Source organism: Drosophila rhopaloa, unplaced genomic scaffold (genome assembly GCF_018152115.1).
Source record: "Drosophila rhopaloa isolate 14029-0021.01 unplaced genomic scaffold, ASM1815211v1 contig_155, whole genome shotgun sequence".
Lineage (NCBI taxonomy): Eukaryota > Metazoa > Arthropoda > Insecta > Diptera > Drosophilidae > Drosophila > Drosophila rhopaloa.
The window spans coordinates 385,623-413,358 of NW_025335034.1; the positions used below are offsets into that span (position 1 = coordinate 385,623).

Here is a 27,736-nt window from a genome sequence, read left to right on the forward strand (position 1 = left end):
TGAGGTTTGCAGATATCATGTCTTTAGTGTTATATTGCTTAAATAAAATAAGTCCTTCGAATTACGTAAGTAGATATTTATGTCTTGTGAAGCCTTAAAAATCATAGCTTCTAAGTGTGAAATTAGCAAATACTGGTTTTAACTGCCTGTTGATTTCAAACGGTTAACAGAGGTCCTTTACAGAAAGCTGAGAACAGCCATCCGACATCCCTGTTCCAATTTCACATTATGCTTCGTGTCCTTCCCCTATTGAAAATGGGGAAACGGAACAAAATGAATAAATCTGGCACTCGAAGGGGATGTTTTGGCGAACTGAAACGAAGCAGATGTAAAACTACATGAGACGATTTGGAATGGATTCGTTGGGGAAGGCTGGAGTTCAGGAATTCGGAATTCGTAGGGATGAAACGGACAAAACGCGAAGGACGAAACATCGTGAAACAGAAGGGGTGGAACCATCTGAATTAAAATGGTCCATTTGGCATAGGCACACTGCGAATCGCGAAATGCTCCGGTTTCAGTTTGAAATTTGCATGGCACAGCGGCGGTCATCGAGCGGGAAAAGAAGCGGGCGAATTCGAAATCCTTAAATACATTTTTGTCATTTCGCGGGCGGGTGTTTGAATGCACTCCAGTGAATCTCCAGACTCAGTTTATGATTCTGAATCTGATTCATCGACGGCAGCCGGTCTTTATTTGCGCGAATGTGTGCCAAGCGGGATGTGGGCGTGACCGCCCCCATCGATAAAGTGAAGTGTTGCGGAGTGGAGTGCAAGTATGGCTCCCATTTGTGAAATCCTGTGAGCTACGACTGTGAGTGCAATGTGTCTTTTATAAATCAAGGAAAATCACATTTTAAATTGCTGCGCATTAGAACGGATACAGATACAAAGGCAGGGCCACAAGGAGGCAGCCAGGCAAGATCGAAAGTCAAACGGCGTCAAACGCTGATTGCGTCGTCCTCTATCCACGAAACGTGAAAAATGAAAAAAGAACGAAGGGGAACGTGAAGGATTTGACTGATGTGAATGGAGTGAAAGATGTGACCTGGCCCAAACCTCCTCAATCCCCACTCCCCCTGCCCTATCCACCCCTAGAAGGTGGCACGTGCTATTGTTTGGCCCCCATCTATTTCAATTTGATTATATTGATGAGCATATGATGTAATATATGGAAACGTAATCTGATTAGAGGCAGACTTAGACGCACACCTTCGTTCGGCTCAGAAATCGTGCTATCCCGTAGACTTTAAAACTCATTAATGTGCAAAGACGCCAATCCACCAGGACTTTGGTATCATTAGAATGGCATAAGGCGAAATACAGAGCAGTGGGAAGCAGAGCCTAGCATTAATGCCTTTAAATCAATAAGATGTTGAGACAGGTGACAGACTTGGGCAAGATATTGGATAGCTGTTCTAAAAAAAACTCAAGAATCAACGAAAAACGAAAAAGGATTTTACGCTTGGCAACGCAAAACAATTCAACAAAAATATCACATATCTCGACAGTAGAATAACGTTTATTAATTGAGGGGAGCAAAGCTGAGATATCATCAACTGTATTTCTCCAGGATTTATGATAGAAGATAAAAACAGATTTAGTTCAGATTAAATGACAGCGAACCATTTTGTTTATAAGTGGATTATAATTTAAGAATTTAAGAAGGGCAAACAATGTTTAAATACAAAAAAAAAATCTTTATTATAACTAGAACAATGCAAACAATGTTTAATTACAATGTATGTCCGTCATTCTGTTTGAAAATCGATATTATAACAATAACTATAACTAAAACTAGAACTAGAACTAGAACTAGAACCATAAATATTGTAAATATAACTATACCTATGGGATGGCCATAAAAAACATGTATACTTCATTTTTGGCCACTTCATCTTCGGCTCCAAAGCTTGTTATACAAAATGTTGTGGGTAGGAATAAGATGAAGATAACAGATCTATTCAAAAATAAAGTCCCTATGGATTTTTTCTGATAAAGCCTCCCAAAAGACTTTATACTTTTAAGTAAATAACAGATATGCACTCTTTCAGTTATAATAACAGCTGTATAAATCATATCAATCTGGACACATTTTTGAAATAGGTTTACAATGATTAAGGTGGCATTCATCTTATATAAACCGAAAATACACTTGGGCATCCCAAGCACAAAAATAAGTTCAAGAGGAGAAAATAATCTGTGTTTTGGTACTCTTAGTAGAAGAGTAATCTTTCACAGTAAACTCCTACTGTCCATGAGTGAATTAGGAAAATCTCGGCAGCTAATGGACCGTATTTCACGCTCGAAAAATAAATATCAATTTGTTGCTTAGCGCCCCTAATTACACTTTTGTCCACATCGGTAGACATCCTTCTAATCGCCCCATATTATGAAGTGCAGTAATGCATTAGGATATCCCATTTTTTTTGCTATTGGGGCTCTTCGATTTGCCAGCTCCGAGCCGAATAAATGGGGATCTGGCATTCGTTTGGAGGAGTCGACACAGTTTTGTGGGCAAAACGACTTTTTGGCCAACAAAAAATAACGAACAAGCCATTAAAAATTTGCCAAACTCAGCAGAAGTGGAGGAAGCAGAACTAATGGAGAGTGGAATGGAAAAAGGAGGAGCAACGGGACCATGCAATTCATTAATTTATTGACTTATAATCAAGCCAGCCCAAAACTTATGCCCAGAGGCAGAGTCGGATAAATATCCATTTATCACATAAATAGAACGCTAACAGCAGTGAATCCTTGGTGTTTTCTGCATTTCCTCTGGCCGAGCTTATATTTTTGCCTTTCTAGTCTGGCTGCTGCGGTTGGCTTTGCCAAATAAAGCAAGAAACAAGTTAAAACATACGTTCTCTGCGGTCTGACTCTGTGAAATAAAAACAAAAAAGAAAGACAGTCACGTCCGTACCACTACAACCCCTTCCCCTGGAGGAAATGCGGTATGCAAATTCAACCGAGAAGACTTCATAAAAGCAATGCAAATAATTAAATAACAGAGCCAGAGCAAACAGTACGAAGCAGGAGCAGAATGACATGCTACTTGAGCTGGCGAAACTTGGATTAACTAGCTGCGAGAGAAATAAATACGAAATCCGAAAGCAAATCCCCAACCAATCCAAGTTCCAGCCCAGGTGCGACAACGACTGATGCCCTCGCCCAACAAAATGTCCTGGCGGGAAAAGGAGCGCTGCGCAGGAGCCGAAGGAGGTGGACGCGGGGCAGGCATCCTGGCCGGGAGAAGTCCGGGAACTGCCAGCATACTGTTGGCATTTCTGGCAGCTGTCAGCTTTCGTGGCATGCGAGCGCGTAAGTGTAAACTTCTTTTACTTAGGGTGATGCGAGAATCCGGCGTGCACTTCTGCACACCGATTCCACCGCAAATTCGCCAAGGTGATGGCAAAAAGCATTGTAACAGAATTAATAAATAATATATTTTATTCTAAGTAATGATTTTAGTTGAGTCAAGTATATATATGCTTTTTTATATATAACTTAATATTTTATGTGCCTTTATTAGAGTAAATGTCTCTAATATTTTATATTGTTAAAATATTTAAATATCATTTTAAAATTTCAAACACCTACTATTTTTTTCACATTTTTAAGGATGAGAAACAGACAGAAATTAATCGATCAAAATTTGGTTAAAATTTGTTTAGACATTATATGTTCATTATAGCCGAATTTGTTTGCACATAATCCATTCCTATCGAGTTTCAAACTAAAAGATTTCTGTTTCACCTCTCATGTTTGGATTGTCATTAGTGTCTTAGGATTTTTCGGTCATAAATTGCATTTGTTTTGCATATTATTTAAGATTACAAATATTTTTGCTGCATTAATTTCCTCGCATTTTTTCTGAAGTCTCAACTCCAAAAAAATTTAATTAAAATGTTAATTGTTTTAATATTGTGCTGGTTACAATTGAGCTACAATTGGCATCAAGGTATTATTATATATCTCAGGATACAGAGTATATTACCATATGACCGCATAAGATCTTAAATGATTTCGATTATAGCCTAGCTAAGTTTTTAAAGACAAGGACAACGTATTTAAGTGGAGTCCCAAATATTTTAAGAGATACAACTTTTTTTATACCCTTGCAGAGGGTATTATAATTTTGGTCAAAAGTGTGCAACGCAGTGAAGGAGACATCTCCGACCCTATAAAGTATATATATTCTTGATCAGGATCACCTCCTGAGTTGATATAGTCATGTCCGTCTGTCCGTCTGTCCGTCTGTCTGTTTCTACGCGAACTAGTCTCTCAGTTTTAAAGATATCGAATTCAAACTTTGCACACACCCTTCTTTCCTTTGCACGCAGTATATAAGTCGGAACGGCCGGGATCGGCCGACTATATACTATAGCTGCCATATAACTGATTAATCGGAAATGCCATAACTCTGCTGTTTGTTAAGTTAGGAAGTTGGGACTTTCTATGGGTTTTATATTTGGCCAATCAGTACGACGTACCAAATTTCATAAGGATCGGCCGACTATATCCTATAGCTGCTATATAACTGATTGATCGGAAATGCCATAACTTTGGTGTTTGTTAAGTTAGAAAGTTGGGATTTTCTATGGGTCTTATTTTTGGCCAATTAATCCGACCTACCAAATTTCATAAGGACTGGCCGACTATATCTTATAGCTGCCATATAACTGATTGATCGGGAATGCCATAACTTTGGTGTTTGTTAAGTTAGGAAGTTGGGACTTTATATGGGTTTTATTTTTGCCCAACCAAGCAGACATATCAAATTTCAAAGGGATCGGCCGACTATATTCTATAGCTGCCATATAACTGAACGATTGGAAATGCCATAACTTTGGTGTTTTTAAAGTTAGGAAGTTGGGATTTTTTATGAGTATTAAGAATGCATCATATGAATAATAACATAATGAATAATTTTGGAGAATATAATTTGCAGAATATTCTGCAAGGGTATTTCAACTTCGGCTCCGCCCGAAGTTAGCTTTCCTTTCTTGTTTAAATATGAATTTACCTTTTAGTATTCGATATAATACAAATTTTATTAATGCCAGATTTTACAGATGAGTTTTTGGTACTTATCTACCTAAATGTTGCGATAAAAAAATGGCTATAAGGGAAATCAGATTGTTCAAATTTTCGTATCAAACACAACTTCATAAGCCCCGTTTACACTGTAACATTTCCAATCCCACCTCCGTACCACCCACCGTAAGCCACCCAATCCCGTAACCAACTACCCAGCAATCTCTTGATCCCTTTGGCATACGAGTCCGCGGGAAAATCGCTTCCAGGAACGCCCCAGAGACCTTGTGTTTACCATGCGAGTCTGCCCCAGAACCCGAATCCCTGCGCCCTAACCAAGTTTTTGGCTACGTGCTCCGGTCTTTTCCGTACTGTTTTGTCCTGTTGAGTTGAGTTCCATGTTTCATGTGCCCTACTGTTCTGTTTGGCGCTAAGCTTTTGTTTTGCATGCATAGTTAATTCAATTTCGCACATTTTTGTGCAAGTGTCGAGTGAAGCGTTTGCCAAATTTAATTTACATGATGAGATTTGCTTGGCTGCATTGTCGTTGGCAACTCGTTGGCACGATTTTTATAAGCTTGTCGAGTTAATTTAATCGTGCAGTGCAAATTTTCATTTAGTCGAGCGCACACACGCGCTTCTATGATTGTCAGACACCTGTCACCCGAAAGGAAATCTCCCTTTTCGGTGCCAGAAACTCATTACGCATACGCAACGTGTGAAGATTTCGACTTTGCCCTGGCTTGATATTTGCTTTCGTTTTTCGAGTAGTTTATGAAAATGCCTGGCATATTTTCTAGCCCAGCCTAATTGGAGCGGGCCTGCTAACAGTCTCTGTTTCTGAATCTCGAGTTGATTAAATTCTGTGCGTGCGGAGGGTGTGTGAAAGTGGTTGGTGGGCGGGATGTCTGTTCAACAGGTCGGATGCGTGATGTGATTGTTCGCCCCTGCGAAATTAGAATCGGTTCGAGCTGCCCGTGCATATTGCCTTCATCAAATGGCCTAATTGATAGTTGGGTATAAGTACAGGTTTTCCCGTAATTTCAGAGCCATTTTCTCAGAGTAAGATTGAATAAATTATGTGATCTTTCCACTTCAACATGAGTGAACTTTTGGCTTAAATTGATTTCACTTCTCTGGTAAGCCTTTAATATTCAAGGCATACTTATTTATTTATGCACTGTTCTAGACATTAATTCGCCAAATATTTGCTGACAAAACTTTGTCTGGGGGGCTTTTTCAAGGCGCTTTAAGCTGTTGTGGCCGAATAATCGCCAAATAATATTTATCATCTTGTTTTTGTGCTTATCTCCCTGCTGCTGCTGCCAGATCTAATCAATCTCAGTGGAACCGCTGGCAGTGCCAAGGCAATATCATTAACAACACATGACCCCATCTCCATGTCCGCACCCATATGTGATGTAATTAAATTGGTCACCAGCAAAAACGCGCAGAGCCACAGACAAACTGGAAGTGGGCGAAATTTGGGGAAAAACAATGGGTCAAAGCGAGAACAGAAATAAGTAGACACTCAAATAACACTTAAGCCATCAATCAGCGCACTAGCCAAGGTCAAAGGCAGTGCCACGCCCAAGTCCAACTCTGTTAATTATGCCACGACCATGGACCGCATACAAAACAGCAGCGGGGCGAATTCAACTATGTTTTATATAAGAGATACAAGTATTTACCATAGAACGGCTCCCAAGACAAATGGCGGTCAAATGTCACGTTTAATTTATTTATGGCCAAAACACATAACCGGTGGAGGGGGTCAGGAGAAAAAATAGGAATCCCGGCGATGGGCGTGGCCGAAGGCACAAGGACCGAGCCTTAATTAAATAACTGCGCTAAGTGGAGCCAAAGAGTTGGCGTCGCTAATACAGCCATTAGCCGAATTCGTTGAGAGGTCATAAATTTCACGGTCCAACATAGGAATCACAAAATAATTCCCGAACTCTGTAGTCCCTTAAATAAATTCCAACTTACTCAATTTGGAGGCAAGACGATACTCCAGACTAATAAATAGCTTCTGGCGGTAATTAATTAACTCTGGATTGTCGCAATGGCCAAGTTCTATGTTTTCATATGCGAGCAATATGTTTTTCATAAAAGTTTCCTTTATTAACATTTATGGCTTGGGAATGGCTTTAAAATAATTAGAAGCATATGAATTATTGTCCCTCTTTATTTATTCTATTTCAAATCAGCAATTAGATTTTATCAAAAAAACATTTTATTAAAATTTTATAACACTTTGCTGATTTTCTTATTAAGACATTTGTATTTATTTGATGTAGGAATTTCATAAGAAATAATTAATAATTATTTCTAATTAATTTTGTTAATTAAAAGTTTCAATACAATTATAACATAAAACGCTGCTGTTGCCCATTTTGATAGTTATATAGCACCCACTTATTTCGTATATTTACTCGGAAAATAAATTGGGCTTTGGACAAGTGGTTTTACCAGCTACGATATATATTTGTCCTTAATGGACACACACGAGGATGTTTGGGCCACGTTTTCGCATGAAGTCCGTAATGAGCCCTCGACAGCAACATTAAGCCTAACATAACCGCCCCGCGGTGAACATTGTTATGTATTTGTTTATTCATGTGTGTAAATTATGAGCAATAACAACGGCAGTCACATCAATGCGAAAGACAACAATCGTCAATCAGGCGACACGAAAGCAAAAGGCTGTGAAAAACCAGGGGAGAGGAAACGCTTTAAAGCAATCGAAGGCAGTCGAGTGCTAAATGGGCGTGTCCTCCTGCCACGCCCACCGCCTATCAGCCACTCCCCCTCGCGCCTTCGCTTAAGCCGAGTAATTGCTGTGTGCGAGACCAGAATGCCTCAAAAAGTCGAACTCGACCCCCTGTCGTCAAAGTGAGCGATACGTCGCGTTGCCATTTGGCTTTAACAAAAAACAAGAAATAGGGCTTGGAGTGAACTAAACATATTGATTGGTATGCGACAATTAAATGCCCTGAAGAAGCACATTATTAGCCAAGTGTGTCATGTTAATGTATATAAAATATTTAAATTACCAGAAATTCAAATATTGTAGTACAAAATAAATAAATCAAATCTGAATTGGAATCATATTAAACATAAATAATTAAATAACCTAGGGCTATGATAACACTTAAAACGAAAACCAAATAATAATTTCACATGGAAAAGATTTAATTATTATCAAATTAATATTTTTATAAAAGGAAATTAGGGTGGTAAAAACAAATTTTACCCTCACCGTTTAATGTGCTAGATACAAAAATATTTTATTGTTTTGGCGCTCTGCAATGTTCTCCAAGTTTCCATAAAAATTGGTTATACGACACGCAATATCAGTTGGAATAAAGTATTTTATCATAGGAACCAGTTAGTATGAGTGGTGAGCTTTAAAGTCAAATCACGGTGCAAAAACGCATTTTGTGAGAGTGGCCCTCAAAGTCTTCTTACAAATGTGTTGAAATACCCAAGCAGCTCTTTCTTGCGTCCTCTGAAAATGTTTGTAGAGGATAAGTTTTAGAAGCGCAATGCAAGCATACAACTAAATATAATATCTTAAGGCCTACATTAAGGGGATAGGAAAATAAAACTTAAAGAATATCAAGAAATAAAGCAAACTTAACAAAAGTAATCAATAAGAAAAATCCTTTTAATAATTGACTTTTTCCAAAAATATCTACAATTAGATTTTTCTCTTTAATAAAATCTATTTAAATTCAAAGAATTTAACCACTAGGTTTTGCTGACTATTTAGTTAGGATAGTATGCCGTCATCAATCCATCACAGGACCAAACCCTCGTCAGACATCAGCTGTTATCGGGACACCTTGGGCCAAGCTCATGGCCGAGTCTATGGGACCTCTCGAAGTGAAAGGGTAACCACAACAAAACGTGCAACCATTGATAAAATGTGCGACGGCTGCTGATGTAGGTCGGATCCGTGCGAGGGGCTAGGAGATGGGTACGGGGAATGCAGGAGCAGGAATTTATGATTCCATTTTTACTTCTCTGCTCGTTCTTGCAAACTGCCTCCGGCCATGTGAAGAGTTTCTTTGGGGAATGCGGGCGGGGAAACCTGTGCGGGGCAATGCAAATGGTTGCGGCTTGTGAATTTCTCTCGCAACAATGAGAAATGCCTCAACACGGCCGGAACCCCTGGCCGGGCGTCATTGGCCTAAGCCCCCCGCTGCTCCACCACGCCACTGCCAACGCCCATGTTAACAGTCTATACACGGACGAAAATCAGATGGTCCACTTTGCAAATGCGAGTTTTAGTTTTCAACTAAATAAGACTGCGGAAGTCTATTTAATTCGTTAAATAAGAAAGTATAACAATAATAAGGTATTGAAAAGGTTCGTAATACTTCTTTGTAAAACAAATATTTTGTTTACAATATTCTGGCAAAGAATGGTTAGTAATGAATGTGATCTCGAGAGGTTTTTGTAAAATTGTCAGAACATGGTAATTATCTCAAGTTTACCTTATAAAATCCACTTAGTTAAACACAATTTCAAGTAATTTCAATAAATATTTCCTTTGTTTCTGGATGGATCTCGATGGTATTTTCTCGCTGTGTATCTTTTGAGTGTGTGTGACAACCATTTGATAAGTTCGATTATGAATGTTTTCAGCATGGAGCTACAAAGGCGGGGTAGTTGCTAATACTTGCTGAATGCTGCGAACCAATAAATGACAAGTTATGCCCTCTAATTAATGCGCTTCAACATGCGACAAGCGTGTGCGGCTTCTGGCCGAATGATTCTGGCCGGGTCTAATGAGCGTCTCTTCTGGGCCTTGACCAGCACGGCATTCGGCTTAATTTCGCACATAAATACCAATGGCCCACAGCACCCCGGGCGCCAAGGAAACCGGGGGAGAAAGCTCATACGGAGCCAGTTTTTGTGGCCACATCATGGCCGGTCCGGCGTTTCATTTTTCAACTGTCAGACTACCACAAAGCCAGTGACACTTTTGACTCCCCCGCTGGAGATGTTGCAGAAGGGGTTATCTGGGGACGCCTCGGGCGTGAATACATACATGGAAATTAAAATGACATTAGGTCAGGCGAGCGTAAAAAGCCAGAGGTTCCATTATTTTTTTGAGATTTAATTTTATGAAAGAAATCGTTTCATTTTATCTTTAACGGACACTGGCTCCGGGGCACCAATGAGAAACCTTTAAATGGTATCATAAATCAAGGGCGATTATAATCTTAACAAATGACTGACGACGTCAGCTCAGTGACACCTAACTAAACACTAACTAAAATTAACTGACAATATTTTTAAGACTGATCGGTAAAAAGAAAAAAAAACACACATTAACTAAGGGCCGTTTTCTCGTCTAAATGTCCACCTATAATAAGGTTTTAAACTTATTTTAAGCTTTAAACTTTACTGTTAGCCAGAAAACATTTGAAAGCCCTTGCTAATGTTAGTTTTAAATAAAAGTAACAAAATTACTTTTTAAAAAGCTTCCGCAGATTATTTAAAAATAACACTTTCTAAAAGTTTGCAAAATGTAATGATTTTGTAAGATGCATGGATTATATCGTTTGGAAACTGAAAAACCATTGCGACACTGCTAGAATTAAAACCAAATTTCGCCGGGCTTAACATTTCACGAATTACGCTTGGACATTCAACACGATTTGCAAAAAATTGTGTTATAATATGAATGCCTCAAGCAGTTCAAGCAGAACGCATCCCCTTAATATTTTGTTGAACAAAATGTCAAAGTTGTGACTTAAAGTTCACTTATTGGTTCCCACCATGATCTAGTTCCTAATTCTGCATAACCATATCTTTGTAAAAAAATTTAAGATGAATATGATTTATTAATAATATAAATATAAATTACCAAGAAACCCAACTGGATTTTATGAAAATTTCACTCTTAACAATATTAAACTTATGTTAATGCGAATCGAATAACACTTGTTTTAAACTGGTTCATTTAGAGTTCGGCAACCCTGGAAAATAATTGTAAGGAGCTTGTCAAGCTGTCACATTTTTAGTAAGTTCATGGATATTATACTGAGGATTTTCGCGATCTTTCATTCTGCCTGAGATATATCCACTACGTTGATTTGAGAGGAATGAGGCAAAGGATGGAGGTTTCCCAATTGGTAAAGAACCAGTGCCCCCTACTCCTCTCGCTTGAGAAGAGCAGGTTGAAGAGCGCAGGGCAGGCGGAATGCAGCCCGCTAGTCCCCTTCTCCTTCCTCCCCGTCCACTTCCCTGTCCTGCGGGAACTGCGCACCCTGTCCATCGGCAACATCTCCCAAGCAGCTCTGGAGGAGCTCTTCATAAACTGTCGACGACTGGAGACCTTGGTTCTGACCGACAAGATGGCGCCCAGCAACATCTACGACATTCGGAACATAGGTCTCTGCAAGATGCTGAAGGCGCTGCTGCTGCCATTGGAAATCGGTACTCCGCTGGCCATCTGTCACCTGGGGAACCTCACCCACCTCACTCTTCAGCGCCAGAAGCTCTGGCCGGGAATGGACTGGCTGCCCACCGTGCAGGCCATCATACAGGCCAAGCGGTTCGACCTCCAAGGACTTAGCTTCGATGGCTCCTGGCTGGTGGCCCCTTTGAATCTGTCCCAGCTCCAGCTGGCCCAGTGCACTGCTCTCACGGAGCTGAGACTGAGCAACTGCAAGCTGGACGAAGTGGGCGGTCCGCCGTTGCCCTTCTGCTGCCAGACAGTCAGCTTCCGGAGATGCACCCTGATCAAGCTTCACAGCTACATAAAGACCCATCCGCTGTTGAAGGAGCTGGAGCTGTTCGACTGTCGCGTGATGTGGGAGGCCGACCTGCTGCGGCGCATCGTGAGCCTAAGGAGGCGCCAGCCAGTTCTCGGACCACTCCTGCTCACCTTCAGCCAGTCGACGCAGCTGAGATCGGAGTACACGAAGTGGACCAAGCAGCATCTGGAGGCATTCAGCCAGTGGCTGCTGATGAAGGAACTGGAGCCACAGGAAGCGAATACCTGGAACCAGCCAATCGGTACGGTTTCCATGAGGTTCTCCTCAACCATCAACTATCTGCCCAATCTCAGGCTTCCGGAGGAGACCATTCCTAATGCTGCTTTTATAGTCACGAAGTTGGGTCTTTTGTAATTGGATTTGAAGTTTGAAGAACTTTGCACGTATAGGAAAACTAATTCGTTTGTATTTTCTTCATATTATTACATCAGTTCCAAACGAATTAATTTTAACGGAATTTAAAAGAAAGTATTGATATGAAACGGTTACCTTTTAAAAATTGATTTTAAGTCAGGCATGAATTAAACTCAAAACGAGTAGTTCCACTTATTCATTTAGAGAATATTTTAAAATGATATCCTAATTTTAATGTGTCCGCTTCGACATCTTTTAAAAAACACACAGAGTAAGACTTGCTAATCAACTAGTCAAGAGTACGAGGATTTAAGTAAAAGAATGTATCTCTCGAACAAGAATTTGGTTTTTATCAAATTTTAAGATGAAGTATTATAGACAAGTGTGAAATTAGAACTGAGATACAATTTAACATACAAATTTTAAACTACAAATATCTGTATTTAATAAACTCTCTTGCAAATCTGTGACCTCAAGTCTATCAAATTTATAAAAATTTTAGTCAGAAAAATAAGTTAATAAAATTGTGCTTTTATAATGAATTTGTAGAATTTAATTTTGAAATTCTTGCGGAAAACACTTAAGGCCCATCCCAGCACCGAAAAGCCATTGTACGCACCCACGATTTAATTAATACAAATCCCACGTAAATTCCTTCAGCCGACAGATGCCCCCATTCACTTCAAGTGGCACCCACCATATAGAACATATCAAATCTAACCTTCCATATTTGCTTTAGGATCGCCATTTTTCCGGTTGGACGAGTTTTTGTTTATCAGAGAACTCATAAATAACGAAAAAGTTGCCAAAAACAAGGAGTAAAGTGAAATTTATGTGTACCGCATGTAATTAATAATAAAAGAAATCGGGCAAACGAATTAAATGGTTCTGTGTGTGTTTAACTTGCTTGTTAGCCTGTCCAGAACGGCGCTTAATTAGACCAGCTTCCCCTGTGCACACATGCCATGAACCACCGGCCTGGCCATTTTCCCGAACTTTATGTTTGAGCCAACTTAATGGGGTCCGAGCAGCAGTGCACCAGCTAATCAGGTTAACCAATCCCAAAAGCAATGTTAACCAGTTGTAATTGGGTGTTACCCGTACGGGGGTCATTGGACAGGTTGGCAGGAGGACAGGTGATGGCACAAAGCAAAGATATCGTAAATGGAATTAACTGAGCTGGGGACCGTTCGAGAATGCCTTGGTCTTGTAGAGGGTATATCTGCCAATAATACTATACACTTTGCCTAGTGGCAGAGAATCGTTTCTGAAATAGTTTTGGCCTAAGTACATAATTAATAAACTAAATTAGTTTATTACTCAATTATGCGTTAAATTTAATAGACTATTTTAAAAACATTTTTTGTTTCCTAACATGTTATTTAAATATATTTCACATTGTGTTCACAGGGACCAGGGAACGAAAATATCTCTTATTTTCGTTCTTTCATTAAAACTATAATACTTTTCGTATATCACTAAAATTTTGAGAACAAATTAGCAATGTTCTTATTTCCAATGGGTATTTAAATATTGTAAAAGTTATTCAAACACTTTTTATAAAGTTTAAAAATAGCTGTTATTGTCTGGTCAAAAATATTAAATTCAAATAAATGTAACTCAAAAATTTTTATTATCAAAGCACAAATTCAACACCTTTCAGTATTAAATTAGAAACTTACATCCATGGGCTTGCACACAATTGGTATTTTTTATCTTTTGTTGCTCGATAAATGTTAAAGAAAATTTAAAAAAGTTCGTTGAATATGTACATTTTTTCACAAATTTATTTTTGAAAATAGTAATAAATTGAACTGCTTGACTCGTTCATATTATAATACAATTTTTGGCAAATCGTGTTGAATGTCCAAACCTAATCCGTGAAATGTTAAGCCCGGCAACATTTGGTTTTAATTCCTGCAGTGTCGCAATGGTTGTTCAGTTTCCAAACGATATAATCCATGCATCATCTCATGGCGGCAGTCCGATTAGACACGAGCCCCCTCCGACTGGTTTTGGCCTTTTTCAACTTTGCACTCGAATGAATACGAAATTCACGCGAAATTCCCTGACAGAACCGAACCCACGACAAAGATAAAGTTTCCACCAGCGAGCAGGCCCCATGCCGCAATTCCCCCACTTGAATTATTATGTTATAGCTGCCGTTCTGGGTCGGGGGCGTTTCATGTTCCGTGTTCGGCGTTCTGTGCCCCAAACCCGAAAAGTTTGCACCAATCATTGCTCAACCATTTGAGTAGAAATTTTAAATTTATTGCCCTAACAATGCGACAGCAAACAATAACATTAACAAAGTAATAATTCAAGACCCTTTAAATGATTTCAATTATTTGCCCAAAATGTGTGACAAGCGCCGGGAAGGATGGGCAGTCAGAGTGGTAATGCAAAACTCAAAAACCGAAATCAGTTTATGTGGTTTACTGAACAGTTACACTAATTACCGCACAACAAAACCATTGTAGCTCTCATTTATCGGTGTTGTTTTTGCACTTGTTGTACTTCAATTTGTAGTCGGTTTCTGTTTTTATAAACTTTTGTGTGCAAATAGTTTTTAATTACATAGATATGCTGGCAGCAAGAATCACAATTGAAAATCTAACGAGGGAATAAAGTTTAAAGCAGATGGATTTTCATTTCAGTCAGTTCTGGAACTTTTACACAATTACTACACAGGAATGAAAAGAAAAAAATAAACATTTTCCTGCTCTTCAATAAAATTCAAATAAGAAATAACTGCAATTGGCAATAAATATATTTAATATCTAAGCTTGATAGAGGTCTCAAAAGTATTATAATAAAATTAGTCAAGTAAGTTTTTATTGAGATATAAATTCTTAATTACTTGTTGATTCATTGCTAGCATGGACTTCAAATATTTTATTTCCAAGGAACACATAAATACGTTTTTTTTAATCACTTGGAATCGACTAAATGTATCCATTATTTTTAAATTAATTAATTAATTTGTATAATATTTAAACAACTCACAAGGTACCACGCCAGCAAAAAAAATCTAAAGTAATAATAATATTGTTATTTTTTAAAGAAAACTAGCTTGAATGGAAAATGGTATTAAAAAAAGAATTCCTCCTTAATTATAAAGAGTAAATATGTTTGAATAATTAGCTTTTTGTTATTAAATCTTGCTACAAATAAATTACTGAGAGGCTATGTTATTTATATCTGCTGGCAAAAAGCAGGAGCCGAACTTAACCGGCATTAGAGTCAGAAGTTTATACCAAAATGTTCTATTGGTTAACCTTCCCTTGCATTTCAAAATACTTACGGTAGGTAATTATTTACATATAATTCTAAATAATTCTAGTCTGTCGTATGACATGTAAACATGTAAAAATGGTTATAGTATCTATTCACGTATTATAACTATGCAACAAATATTAAAAAATAAGAAACATTTCGAATGAAATTTTATAACAAAATTTTATAATAATCAAGTTTAAAACTGCGTCAAATCCTGTTTGTGCAGTAGTAGACGGCATCAGAACTTTTGCAGAAAAATTAAGTTGTTTAAAGCCAACAACATCAGCTACTTAGGCATTGCAACTGCCTGCAGCTGGGCAACGCAACTTGAGAGTGGAAAGTGGAAAACTATTTCAGCAAATTGTTCTCGAGCGAAGCATTTAATAAAAATGTAGAATTGAGAAACTCTACTGTAGTCCCCGGCCCCACAGATTGCTGACTTTATGTCCGCTCTGTGTGGGCATTTGCCATAATATTATTTACATAATAAATACTTAGTTGTTATTTGTTGTGCTGCGCGTAAATTTGCCGCCCGAGGCGAGACGGCGGAACGGGGAGGCGATGCCCGAAAGTGGGCACTGCCACCGCCGGTGGGCGGATGTGGGTGGGGTACTTGGGTGAATGTCCTTAGCCCACACTGAATGTATAATGTGGGCGGCATGACTCTGTAATTTCAGGCCCATCTGCGGGATTTCATGCTCTAATAAAATTGCAATGTGGCCGCGAGCTTAGAGCTTGATTGGATCAGAATAAGGACGAGGAACAGTGACCAGTCTGCCAGGACTGTCATTGTGCTGTAAGAATTCCAAGGGAAAGTCAAGTCGTTACATTGAACAGTCAAAAGATCTTAATAAATATTGCTAAAAGATATCATATTTTTATTTGTAACAAAATAAAGATATAAATCGGTATCGATATAATCTTTCAATTTATAGAATTTTGTATGTGTATAAATTATTATATTAAGTTTAGTTCCGATTTAAAATATACATATATCAAGTAAAAACTATATCCCAGCCTCTGCAAATTTATCAAGTTATTGAAAATCTGCAATTCTGCGTTTCATATTTTATATTCGATTTATTTTTTATAGGTATTTATTTCTTCTGTATTTATCTAATATATCTAACATTCAATTATTTTAACCAAACTAAAGGAAAATGAAATGAAAACTTTTGGATATTGTCAGTAATTACATTATTACAAGCAAAACTATTTTTATACCCTTGCAGAGGGTATTATAATTTTGGTCAAAAGTGTGCAACGCAGTGAAGGAGACATCTCCGACCCTATAAAGTATATATATTCTTGATCAGGATCACCTCCTGAGTTGATATAGCCATGTCCGTCTGTCCGTCTGTCCGTCTGTCTGTTTCTACGCAAGCTAGTCTCTCAGTTTTAAAGCTATCAAGTTAAAACTTTGCACACAGCCTTCTTTCCTTTGCACGCAGTATATATGTCGGAACGGCCGGGATCGGCCGACTATATCCTATAGCTGCCATATAACTGATTGATCGGAAATGCCATAACTTTGGTGTTTGTAAAGTTAGGAAGTTGGAATTTTCTATGGGTTTTATATTTGGCCAATCAATCCGACCTACCAAATTTCATAAGGATCGGCCGACTATATCTTATCGCTGCCATATAACTGATTGATCGGAAATGCCATAACTTTGGTGTTTGTAAAGTTAGGAAGTTGGGATTTTCTATGGGTTTTATTTTTGGCCAATCAATCCGACCTACCAAAGTTCATAAGGATCGGCCGACTATATCTTATAGCTGCCATATAACTGAACGATTGGAAATGCTATAACTTTGGTGTTTTTAAAGTTAGGAAGTTGGGATTTTTTATGAGTATTAAGAATGCATCATATGAATAATTTTGGAGAATATAATTTACAGAGTATTCTGCAAGGGTATATCAACTTCGGCTCCGCCCGAAGTTAGCTTTCCTTTCTTGTTAAACATATTTTTTTCCATAACACAAGCTTTAAACTGAGCTAATAGACTTCTAATTTTTAAATTGGTCCTATGATTTTCAAATACTTATTGCTAATCAGCATCATAACTCTTTGTTTCGCACGAGGAAAAATGTGATATATTATGTTCTTGGTTCGATCACTGTACATTACAACGACTAAAACTACCATTGTTTTTTATACTGCTCGAGAGATACTTCTCCAGGACCTAGGACCACAACCATCAATAGACCTCCTACCACCGATAGAGTGTGGAAGCAGTTGTACTTGAGCAGGTCCCTCGTGTCTCCATCGGTCAACCACCAGGCATTCGTGGTCACATTCCACATGGTCAGAATAAGCGATAGACACAGGGCAGCCAGTCGAGTGCGATATCCCATTACGATGGACGACATCAGGATTAGTCCAAAACCGTTCAAGGCCATGGCAGCAACTGTGAAATACTGCTGGAACAGGGTCAGATACATGAGGGCCAGCAGGATCCTTCCGGTGAGCTGCATCAATTGCTGGGATCGCTGGCCCACAAGGAAAGGCAATCCAGCTCCTGCCCCGTAGATCCGGCTGGCAACAGCCTCCTTGTTTTCCACATGGAGGAGTAGTAGGCCTCCAAGGAGCGAGCAATTGCGTAGCATCAGGTGCAGTCGAAGTGGCACTTCATATATGTGAGCCTGAGGCAAAGAATTGGAAAAGGGAGTTTAAAAAATCATATATTTTTTCGGTTAGTACAGGGTGCGATATATTTTATGTTGGTATAACTAAAAAAGGAAAAAAGGAATTTTCAAATTTTAGGAATTTGAGCCCTTTACAATTTATGTAGACAACTTAAAATTACAAAACCGACATATTTTAATAATTCTGTGTTATAATATATAAAGCGTTATTTTGTGTAAAATGATTAATAATGTTTTGAAGAATATTTTGCATATTTATACAACCATAAAAAGTAATAGAAAATATGTAACATATAATAGAAAATTATCTTCAGAAGCAAGAAAAAACAATTTTTAAAAATTTAAATTTTAAGAAGTTTCATTTTAAGGAGTTATTCCTTGGTGGAGGTAACGACTAGAACTTACCTGAAGCAGCACCAGGCCGGCCAGCAGGGTGACCGCGAAATTAGTAAACAGGTGCAGCAGGACCAAACCACAGCCGACCAACTGACCCACCAGGTTCAGAAGGACTATCGCCACCGCAATTTCGGCGGAGCAGTTGTGGTGGTCCTGGAGGATGGCCTGCTGTTCCACCCACTGGAACCACATGCGCAGGGCGTCCTCGAAGAAGGTGGCCACCAGGCAGGAGCGGGCTACCGAGGGCAGGAAGGGGCGGCAGCGGTGTGCGACCTCCTCTCCCAGATCCTCCGCCTTTTGTAGCCAGCGGATACCCGCCTGGGTCACAGCCATGCCCTGAGATTTCTGCACCGCAAACTCCACTTACAAGCAAAGTGATTTCTCTCGGCGTCCCAGGCTGACAGTCGTGGCAGTGGTAACAAACGGCCAGTGCCAGTCTGAATAATCGTTCCGGTCTGTCTCGAGTCGGTGGCACATCCTGAAAAGATTGCTCTGTTGCGAGGAGTGCAAAGTGGCCCTCTTCTGGGCACAGCTGTCGTTTTGGAAATTGTATTTTGTAATGTATTCCTGTCATATTACTTTATTTTTGTGTTATTAGAAAGCCCCAAAGGTCTTTTAGTCAAGGGATTTTGTTTGTACATTTTTCATAAAAACTAAGGTGAGATTATCGTATTTAAAGTGCCGCCAAACTATTCATCCGAGAAGGTGTTGCGCACATTTTATCCATTTTAATTTCGATTGCCAAACAATTTTTTATGTTTTTATTATTTGCACTTGCGATAACAAAACAAGCCAAAGAATTATCTTTATACTGAATTAAAGTTACTAAAAGGCAATGATATTTTTGAGTTTTTATAGGAAAATTATAAATTTAGTTGCTTAGTCTTATTTAAGATTACGTATTTACCAAATTGCGTATGATGACTATATTTTTATAATTGTGAATTATGTTCGACATGATTAATGACTACAAAAAATGTAGATGGCACTATTGCCCATTATTATTATTATTAGTAGAACAAATTATAAAATCCCCATTAACTTTAATTAAAAAAAAGTCCAACTTTTAATTTCGGCGACTGGTTTTATCTTACAATTTGATTAGATTGTTTCGACCATTAAAGTTTTACACATCTAGCTATAAAATATCAAATATTCAAATCATTCATTCCCTTTTAATGCGAATACCATTTTTAATTTATTTTATAAACCCATTTCAGTTTTTCATAATTTACTTTTTGATTATTACCGCCTGAGCACCATTCCCCAGTGCCCAGACAATAGCATCTGGTGTGACAAAATACAAATTCACACAAAATTATTCCACATCAATTGCGAGATGGTTTTCCGCCACGAAAAAAATAAATCCACCGTCCGTACAACCCCCCAAACACTTGACCTGAAATGCAACCGAACCAAATGCCCTAAGCAAATAAATTGGAATTTTCCATGATAAATGCAATATGCTACTGCAAAATTTATAAAATTTCTAAAATACATATTTCGCAATTTGTCAATTAATACACAAAAAGCTTTAGCTAATGCGCTCAATTCTATGGTGGGAGGAAAACAAACAGTTTTTCGCTAGTTTAAATGCAACATAATTTACCCTGTGCTATGGCTTGGGATGCACCATAATTCAATAAAATTACTTACTTTGCGGTAAATTAAGAAAACGATTTGAAAAAAATAAAGTCAAAATATTATAAAAATGTTGATTAAAATTAGATAAGCAATGCTTAAATCCCACATTTAGCTTGCCATTTGACAATTAACTCTTAAGATGCATATCCCGATCGGAAAGGGTAGTCCATGCATCGCATTTCCTCGTAAACTTTTTGCAACCCTCAACTGGCAGCTGCGTTTCGTTTGTTTGTCAGTTTGACAGAAGCCCGAAATAATTATTTGTGCAGTGAAAACTTCGATAAGGTTCTCAACTGATGTGCTGCCCATCATTCTTGACCTATTTTGCAGCGCTGGCAGCCACGGCCACCCCGATGGAGAACGCATCGCTAATTACTCCGCCGGCGACGGGGACAAGCACTATGGCGGTGGGGTCGGGCTCAACAGGATCTCCTCTCCTGATGCTAGGCGACGGCCTGCAGGAGCAGGAGGACACCACGGTGCTGGATTCTTGGAGCGACAGGCCCGACACGGCGACGCTAACAAAGGGCTTCTCGATTCCCACGTATTTGCCGCCGTTTCCCGAGTTCATCCCCGCCGACTTGCCGCACCTGCAGCAGAATGCCTCCTTCGGAGTCGTGCATTCTGCAGACATCACCCCATCCGGCAGTGCCACGCCATCCAACGAGCAATCCCGTCTGCACGCCTACGACAGCGAACAAAAGGCCCAGCAGTTGCGACGCGAAAAGGAGCTGGCCAAGGAGCGGGAGCTTCTGCCCCGTCGCCAGCTCAGCCTGCCCCCGCTGAATGCCACCGTCCAAGCTGGCCAGCACGCCTATCTGCCCTGCAAGGTGAGTGATGGCGATGAGTGAAGGGGGACAATGGGGAGCCATCCAGTTGAGTGGCGTAATTGAAAGCGCCGAGTGAGCAGGCCACGGTGCGGAGAATACGCTTTCCGTTGCGAAACTGAAATGATTTCAAAAGTTTGCAAGCAATTTAATCATTCGATTTAGTGGACAGGTATAGATAGAAGCCGTGTTAAACAAGCATTGGTGGGAAATGGGATCATTGCAAAGCCCTTTATTCGGCTTTAACTATGCCAAATTATCTTTGATGTAGATTGCATTTAGTTCGAGAAATCAACAAATTATAATAAGTTGGCTAAATTTCCATTATATTATAAGTTCAATCAAAAAGTTGAAAAACATTGAGGGGTAACCTTAAAATAGCTATGTCCGTCTATGTCTGCCCATTTCTGGCTTAGCTGGACAATTGAAAAAATAGTTGACACAAAAAACATTTTATTTTAAAAAAAATATACGAATATACTCCGAGATAAAGTCTTTTTTCTACTGTTCCAGAAACACCATTTAATTTTTGTTAAAAGCGGCCAACCATATCATATAAATATAAATATCTGCCACGCAAACTTAAAATTCATCATGAAAGATTGCTTATGATTTCCCATTTCCCCCTGCAGCTCAACCAGCACTCCGGAAAACCGCTCTCCTGGGTGCGTTTGCGAGATGAACATATCATTGCGGTGGATCATACAACCTTCATCAACGATGCCCGCTTTGCATCGCTGCTCCAGTCGTCCACAACGACGACAGTGGTATCAGGGGCTGCCCTTCCAACTTCAAAGACCACCTCGGTTGCCCCGGGAAACGGCTCCACCCATGGTGGTCCGGAAGTTCCGGAGAGGGGCAACGGCAGCAGCCTCAGCTGGACGCTGCAAATAAAGTACGTGAAGCTGGAGGACGCCGGCTGGTACGAGTGCCAGCTGGCAACGGAGCCCAAAATGAGCGCCAAGGTGCAGCTGTTTGTGATAAGTAAGTGAAAGCACTGCTAACCGACAAATTGTCCTACACAGAAACCAAAAAAAGATATTAAAAATAATTTAAATAATATCATATCATATTGATATTTATTTAATATATACATTTTCAAACAGGCTACTCCTCGCCTTTTCCCTCTGGAAACAAAAGAACGTGGTTAATTCCCTGCTGTCTATGCAATTTGTTTATCCTAATAACTATTATTTATATATGTTAATTTAAAATTTAAATATTTGTAATGATTGATTTGCCTTTACTTACGAATGACTTTAATTTGGTCTTATCTGATCCAAAGCTCTTCAAATTAATCATCAGATCATAAAAACAAATTAAATTGTACTCTCTGTGTAGACAGGAACCTTAAATAATTAACATTTCGTGGAGTAGTTACGCTTCCTTCGTTGGCATCAGAACCATGCTAGATAAGTTACGAATCTCTTGTCAAGAACGGAAATTAGTTTTAAAATATTGTTTAAAGATGTTTAATACATTTTAAGATATTTTTATTTTTCGGTCAAGAATAGTCAAAAATACTGTCTAATATTAGACTATTAGACAATGAGAAATTTAAGATGTTAGGCTTAGTCTGCGTTAAGTCAAAGTTTCTTAAACCACTCTTTTACGGACTTTCCGTTGTCAGTAATGTTTAAATAAAATATGGACTTTTTAAAGTAACCTGTTTTCGGTGCCGTTGTGTACTAACTGTTTATCCCACCCACAGCACCCCGAACCGAGCTAATTGGCGATCGACAGCGCTTTGTGAAGGCCGGCAGCAAGGTGGAGCTCCACTGCATCGTACGAGGCACCTTGGAGGCCCCCAAATACATTTTCTGGTACCGTGGCGACCAACAAGTCACTGCCGAAAATGAGGCCAGCGGTGCCCAGAGCGGGTGGTACACGCAAATCGACCGGAATATCTTCGGCAGCACCGAGCATAATCGGAACACGGTGAGCGGATTTGGGCAGAACTAGAATTCTTAAGATGATTTCTCACGGATATCGATTTACAGATTGGTTCACTGGTCATTCCCCTTGTGCGCAAGATTCACTCCGGCAACTATACGTGTGAGCCGGAAAACAGTGCGGCAGTTTCCATGCAATTGCACGTCCTGAGCGGTAGGTGACGCAAATTTGATACAGCTTAACACTCAAAAACTGAGAACGAGTTCTGTCTCGAAAGCAGGGTTCGTAAATATTTTTTATTTTAAATATAAAGATTTAAAAATATCTCCCAACATTAATCAGTCAATGATGATCCCAAGAAGAAAATATTTTAGATAGTCATTTCAGAGCTTGCGGTTTATTTAGATTCTTGTCCATAAGAATAGCTAAATAAAATGCTAGGTCATCCTTTCTGAAAAATTCTCGGTTGCCCCTTGACCCACCATATTTCCTATGATTAATAACGAAAAATTTATAATTTTATATTATATATAAAAATTAAGCAGTTACGATATCAAAACATAGTCATTACTACGTCTTGCTTATTGAGTATGTTTTACTTCAAAGCCTTAAATAATGAATATTTTACGAACCCTTTAAAGAGGCATATGTATATAAAGTCAACAAGTAGTTTAATATTTCTCATTTCAGGGGAATACTCCGCCTCTGCCATAAAGTCGACAGCTGCTGGCCTCCATAGATTGGGTCACGGCTACAGCAGTCTTCACCAGTGGTTAATCTTCCTCCTGGTGGCCCTGAACAAAACATGAGTGTTCTAAACAAAATACCTTCACGGAGAGCGCTGGAATTATCATCCAATCGGGGTGTATCGTCTAAGACATTAGTTTAATTTCTAGGTAAATTGCACTCACACTCAAAAGATTGCCATTGCTAATTCCGCTGACACTTCTTAAAGTCTAAGCCCAACTTTCCGAATATAAACAGCATTTTTATACAAATTCTAGACTTAACGTTGTTTTCCTTTTCTCTAGCAATTAGGTCTAGTTCATTAAGAATTACACTAAGCATCTAATTCCGAGTAACAAACATTTATTTGTTATTTGCGTAAATAAAGCCTGAGGCGTCTTATGTAAAGTGTGACTATTCCTATTTATTGTGTGATATGTTATTTTGATTAATTAAGAGGTTGCGAACAATTTAATAAGTTAAAAGTCGTTTACATAGTTACAATACAACACAATACTAACACTATGTAATAAACAAGAAAGGAAGCAAACTTCGGCAAGCCGAAGTTTATTTACCTTTGCAGCTTTTCCAAATCAACTATGTCTATATGTCTACATATATTACTAAAAACTATGAAGCTATGTCGATTTTGCGCTTCATTTGGCCATCGTTTCTATGGCAGCTATATGATATTGTTGTCCGATTTTAATTTAATTCAAACCGTAATTCCATAATATTTAAATATTACCAAATCCCAAAGAACAAACAAAAAAATTAAAAACAACAAAGTTATTTTTTTTTTAAATTTATTTTCCCGATTGTTTGTATGGGAGCTATATAATATAGTCGCCTGATCTGGCTCGTTCCGACTTATGTATAAACTACCTGCAATAGAAGGACAACTTTTGGGAAAGTTTCAAGCAGATAGCTTTAAAACTGAGGGACTAGTTTGCGTAGAAACGGACGGACTTACAAACGGAAGGACGGACAGACGGACAGATGGACGGACGGGCGGGCAGTCGGACATGGCTAGATCGACACTCCTGGCGATGCTGATCAAGAATATATATACTTCATAGGGTCGTTAATGTCATCAATGCATTGCAAACTTTTGAAATTATAATATCCTCTGCAAGGGTATAAAAAGAAAGTAAGCAATCTTGGGCAAGTCGATGTTCATATACCCTTGTCAAAATAAATTACTCTGTAAATCAATTATATTAATAAGTATATGTTTAAAAACAATGATGCAGCTGTATGATATTGCTTAAAACTACTATACCTTGGTGTATGTTTTGAAATATTAATATTTTTTTTTTCGTTTATATTGGTTTTATGGGAGCTGCATTAAAAAGTCGTCCGATCTGGACCGTTCTAACCTGCAATAGAAGAAGGAAGTTTCATCCATAAAGCTTTAATACTGACAGGTCGAGTTTCCGCAGAAACGTACAGATGAACGGACGGAAAGACGGATATGGCTAGATCGGCCGATCAAGAAGATTTATTTTTCATAAAGTCGTAAATGTCTCCTTTATTGCATTGCAAACTGAAATGGAGCATTCTCCTTAAAATTTATATTTGTTTACAGCATGCATCAATTTCATTTATTACGTCGCTATGAATTTTTATTTACATTTATTACGGCCCTGCTACTGCTTTGAAAAGAGGGCCTCTAAGTTCCCGCCTAATGCTCTTACGCCTACCATCGTCCAAGCTTAGGATCTTAACCCTAGCCTTCACTTATTTAAATTGAATTCACCTCCTGACAATCCTACCCCTCTGTTAATTTTTGTAGGTTTAAAAATGCAAATACAAAAACCTTTCATAACTCAAGAAAAGGTGGAGGCGGAGGAAAGCATCCACTAAGCCGGCACGCAAATAAAAAAGCAAAGAAAAAGAGGAACGAAGAAAAACTACCATTGTCTTGGCCATTGTTTTGCCTTGGCCATTGTTTTATGTCCTGGCCAACTATAATTTTGTGCGATTTTTCTGATTGCCCGCGCACTTTACGCTGCTCATTTATCAAACCACCACTGACCAGAGAAGAGAGCCCTGGCAACCGTGGCCAAGATGTGGCGAAAGTTTTATGGCCAAGTTTGAATTTCCCCGCTAAAAGTTGGCCCACATTTTCAGCTTCGCACACCTAGGTCCTATGCTTCATGCCTTGCTCCTTCGGCCACTCAACAGACAATTTACAACTGGACAGATGGCGCGAGAAGGGGGAACTTGAGGGCCTTCGGAATGGAGAAGGGCCACGGAGACTGGGCTAATCACTTTTTGATTTATTCGCCTTAGTCGCCGCAACCTGAAACTTTTGCCACAGTTCATATTTTTCTTTTCGCTCTGCGGCTGTCCCGCAGATTTCCTGCAGTTTTCCCTGTTGCTTTTGCGGTGTGGCCACCGCCAGCTGGAGGATATTGACAGCAGCAGATCGAAAAGCGCGGGGGATTAGCTCTGGCGAATATTGAAAAATTCCGCGGCTGGCAATCCGAGTGCCTTGCAGGCAACTGTCAACAATTTCTTAAAGTTCATTCCGCTCAGCCAACTGATTATGGCCCAATCCCCCTGGCGGTTGGAGCTGTATCAAAGAGATTGGCGCATTTTAATAATTCACATGGCAAACTGTTGAAAAATAAATTTCGTCCGCGCACTCCACGCCGAAACACATTTCCCTCGGAGGCGCTTTAAGGACACCCACGCCTTTATATCGGCAATTCACCTTGCCGGCAGGCAAAGGCTCTTGATTTTGGGTCCTTGCCTCGCTGATTTCTGTTTGCAGCAAGTGGTTAAAGTTTGCCGGTTGACTTTTAAATTACCTTGTGGGCGGCCGCCATTCAGAAGGTATTGAAACTTGGCCTGCAACTCTCCGGCCTCGTCTACATGAAAGGAAATGCGTGGGACATCACTAAAAAATAATTATAACCATTGACACTGGCATATAAATATTGGCCCAACAGCCATATAATACTAAGCCTATTAACTTTTTGGCATATCCCATTAAACCAAAGGTGTAGTTGTGTTTTTAAAAAAAAAAAAGTTACCATAATTTCTCATAAGAACTATTTTAATACATATATTTTAAAAGCCAAAAATAATCATGTTTTTAAAAAAAATTTTGTTTTTGCTCAGAAATAATGATGGTTTTAATTTTTATTTATTACCCTGAAAATAACTAATATTTGTAAGCGAAAACTAATAAAAATAATCTTTTTTTTTGTGAGCAATACAAAATATTATTATTACACAATAGTGCTCAATGTCCTGATGCAGACATTGCGGAATTATGACAATATTCAAACCCTTTTACAAAATTAAATATTTTGGTCAGAAAATAGTCGTAATTCTTTTTTTCGCTGACACTGACAATTATTTGTAATTTTTTGTATTAATAATATAAAATAATAACAAATTTATCATTACTGATCTATTTATGTAGACATAATAAAATCAAAAGTAAAATATTTTTATTTATATCCATATATATTGCTTATGGTCTCAGATTCGAATTTATTAATTTTACCGACGGTATTAGAAGTAGAAAGCCTAATCAGCACCTCCTTTAAGTTTTTAATATTTAATATTTTAAATACATTTGCTTACCTCAGGGCAAACTTTTTAAAGTGCAGGGACAAAAATTCACTTTTTTAGGCATCTGGCTTATCTGGCAATTCTGGCGTTATTCTTGTCAAAGCAGAAATTGAAGTAATTTAGTAAGATTCCCCAGAATGCCAGCTAAATTGGAAAATAATAAGCACAAATATTTGCGAAATAAAAACGAACACAACCCAAGCCAAATCTTTTTGTTTTAGTGTGAGCAGAATTCACCAAAGGCATTCTTCAACTTTTTCCGCAATTATTAGTACTGCGCAAACTTTGATTTAAATTTCTAAGCCGGCCGCCTTGCCAGTGGCAGCGGCCAATAACACGTCAGCCGCTTGACTTGCCCTTTGCCAGCCTCATGAAAAATGTATTTAGGTAGGTCAATTTTCGACCTGTTGATGTCTGGGAACAGATTATGCTTAGGTGAGTTGTGCGCACGACCGTTTTCTGAAACTTAAAATTTCCCTCGGCGGGAAGTTTGAAACTGTTCCCAACAAACAGCTGATTTCCGTAAATTGCAAGCCAAAATGTAGTCAT

At 38.8% G+C, this 27,736-nt stretch overlaps 3 protein-coding genes across 4 annotated transcripts; 2 read left to right on the forward strand and 1 right to left on the reverse strand.

Annotated features, from left to right (window-relative positions):
- The first annotated feature begins 562 nt into the window (after positions 1-562).
- LOC108047576 lies at positions 563-23,871 on the forward strand. 2 transcript variants are annotated; one of them, XM_017127816.2, is made up of 7 exons: positions 563-813; positions 2,808-3,320; positions 20,484-20,983; positions 21,613-21,964; positions 22,692-22,918; positions 22,981-23,086; positions 23,564-23,871. In XM_017127816.2, the coding sequence occupies exons 2-7, from the start codon at positions 3,161-3,163 to the stop codon at positions 23,680-23,682; spliced, it is 1,464 nt and encodes a 487-aa protein (XP_016983305.2). In that variant the 5' UTR covers positions 563-813; positions 2,808-3,160; the 3' UTR covers positions 23,683-23,871. The 2 variants fall into 2 exon arrangements, with proteins under 2 accessions (XP_016983305.2, XP_044312891.1); XM_044456956.1 differs by lacking the exon at positions 563-813 and having other exon boundaries at positions 2,773-3,320.
- LOC108047577 lies at positions 11,056-12,726 on the forward strand. Its single transcript, XM_017127817.2, has one exon. It carries the CDS (start codon positions 11,156-11,158, stop codon positions 12,182-12,184), a length of 1,029 nt encoding a protein of 342 aa, XP_016983306.2. The 5' UTR covers positions 11,056-11,155; the 3' UTR covers positions 12,185-12,726.
- Positions 17,535-19,027, reverse strand: LOC108047578 (surfeit locus protein 4 homolog). Its single transcript, XM_017127819.2, has 2 exons — positions 18,519-19,027; positions 17,535-18,110 (listed from the first exon to the last, which is right to left on the reverse strand). The coding sequence occupies exons 1-2, from the start codon at positions 18,840-18,842 to the stop codon at positions 17,607-17,609; spliced, it is 828 nt and encodes a 275-aa protein (XP_016983308.2). The 5' UTR covers positions 18,843-19,027; the 3' UTR covers positions 17,535-17,606.
- Positions 23,872-27,736: the final 3,865 nt, after the last annotated feature.

Coding starts and splice junctions, on each gene's coding strand:
- LOC108047576 (XM_017127816.2), top strand. CDS start 3,161: ATGCCCTCGCCCAACAAAATGTCCTGGCGGGAAAAGGAGCGCTGCGCA. Junction 3,321..20,483: donor CTTTCGTGGCATGCGAGCGC/GTAAGTGTAAAC, acceptor CCTATTTTGCAG/CGCTGGCAGCCACGGCCACC. Junction 23,087..23,563: donor GCAATTGCACGTCCTGAGCG/GTAGGTGACGCA, acceptor TTCTCATTTCAG/GGGAATACTCCGCCTCTGCC.
- LOC108047577 (XM_017127817.2), top strand. CDS start 11,156: ATGAGGCAAAGGATGGAGGTTTCCCAATTGGTAAAGAACCAGTGCCCC.
- LOC108047578 (XM_017127819.2), bottom strand. CDS start 18,842: ATGGCTGTGACCCAGGCGGGTATCCGCTGGCTACAAAAGGCGGAGGAT. Junction 18,111..18,518: donor CCGGCCTGGTGCTGCTTCAG/GTAAGTTCTAGT, acceptor TCTTTGCCTCAG/GCTCACATATATGAAGTGCC.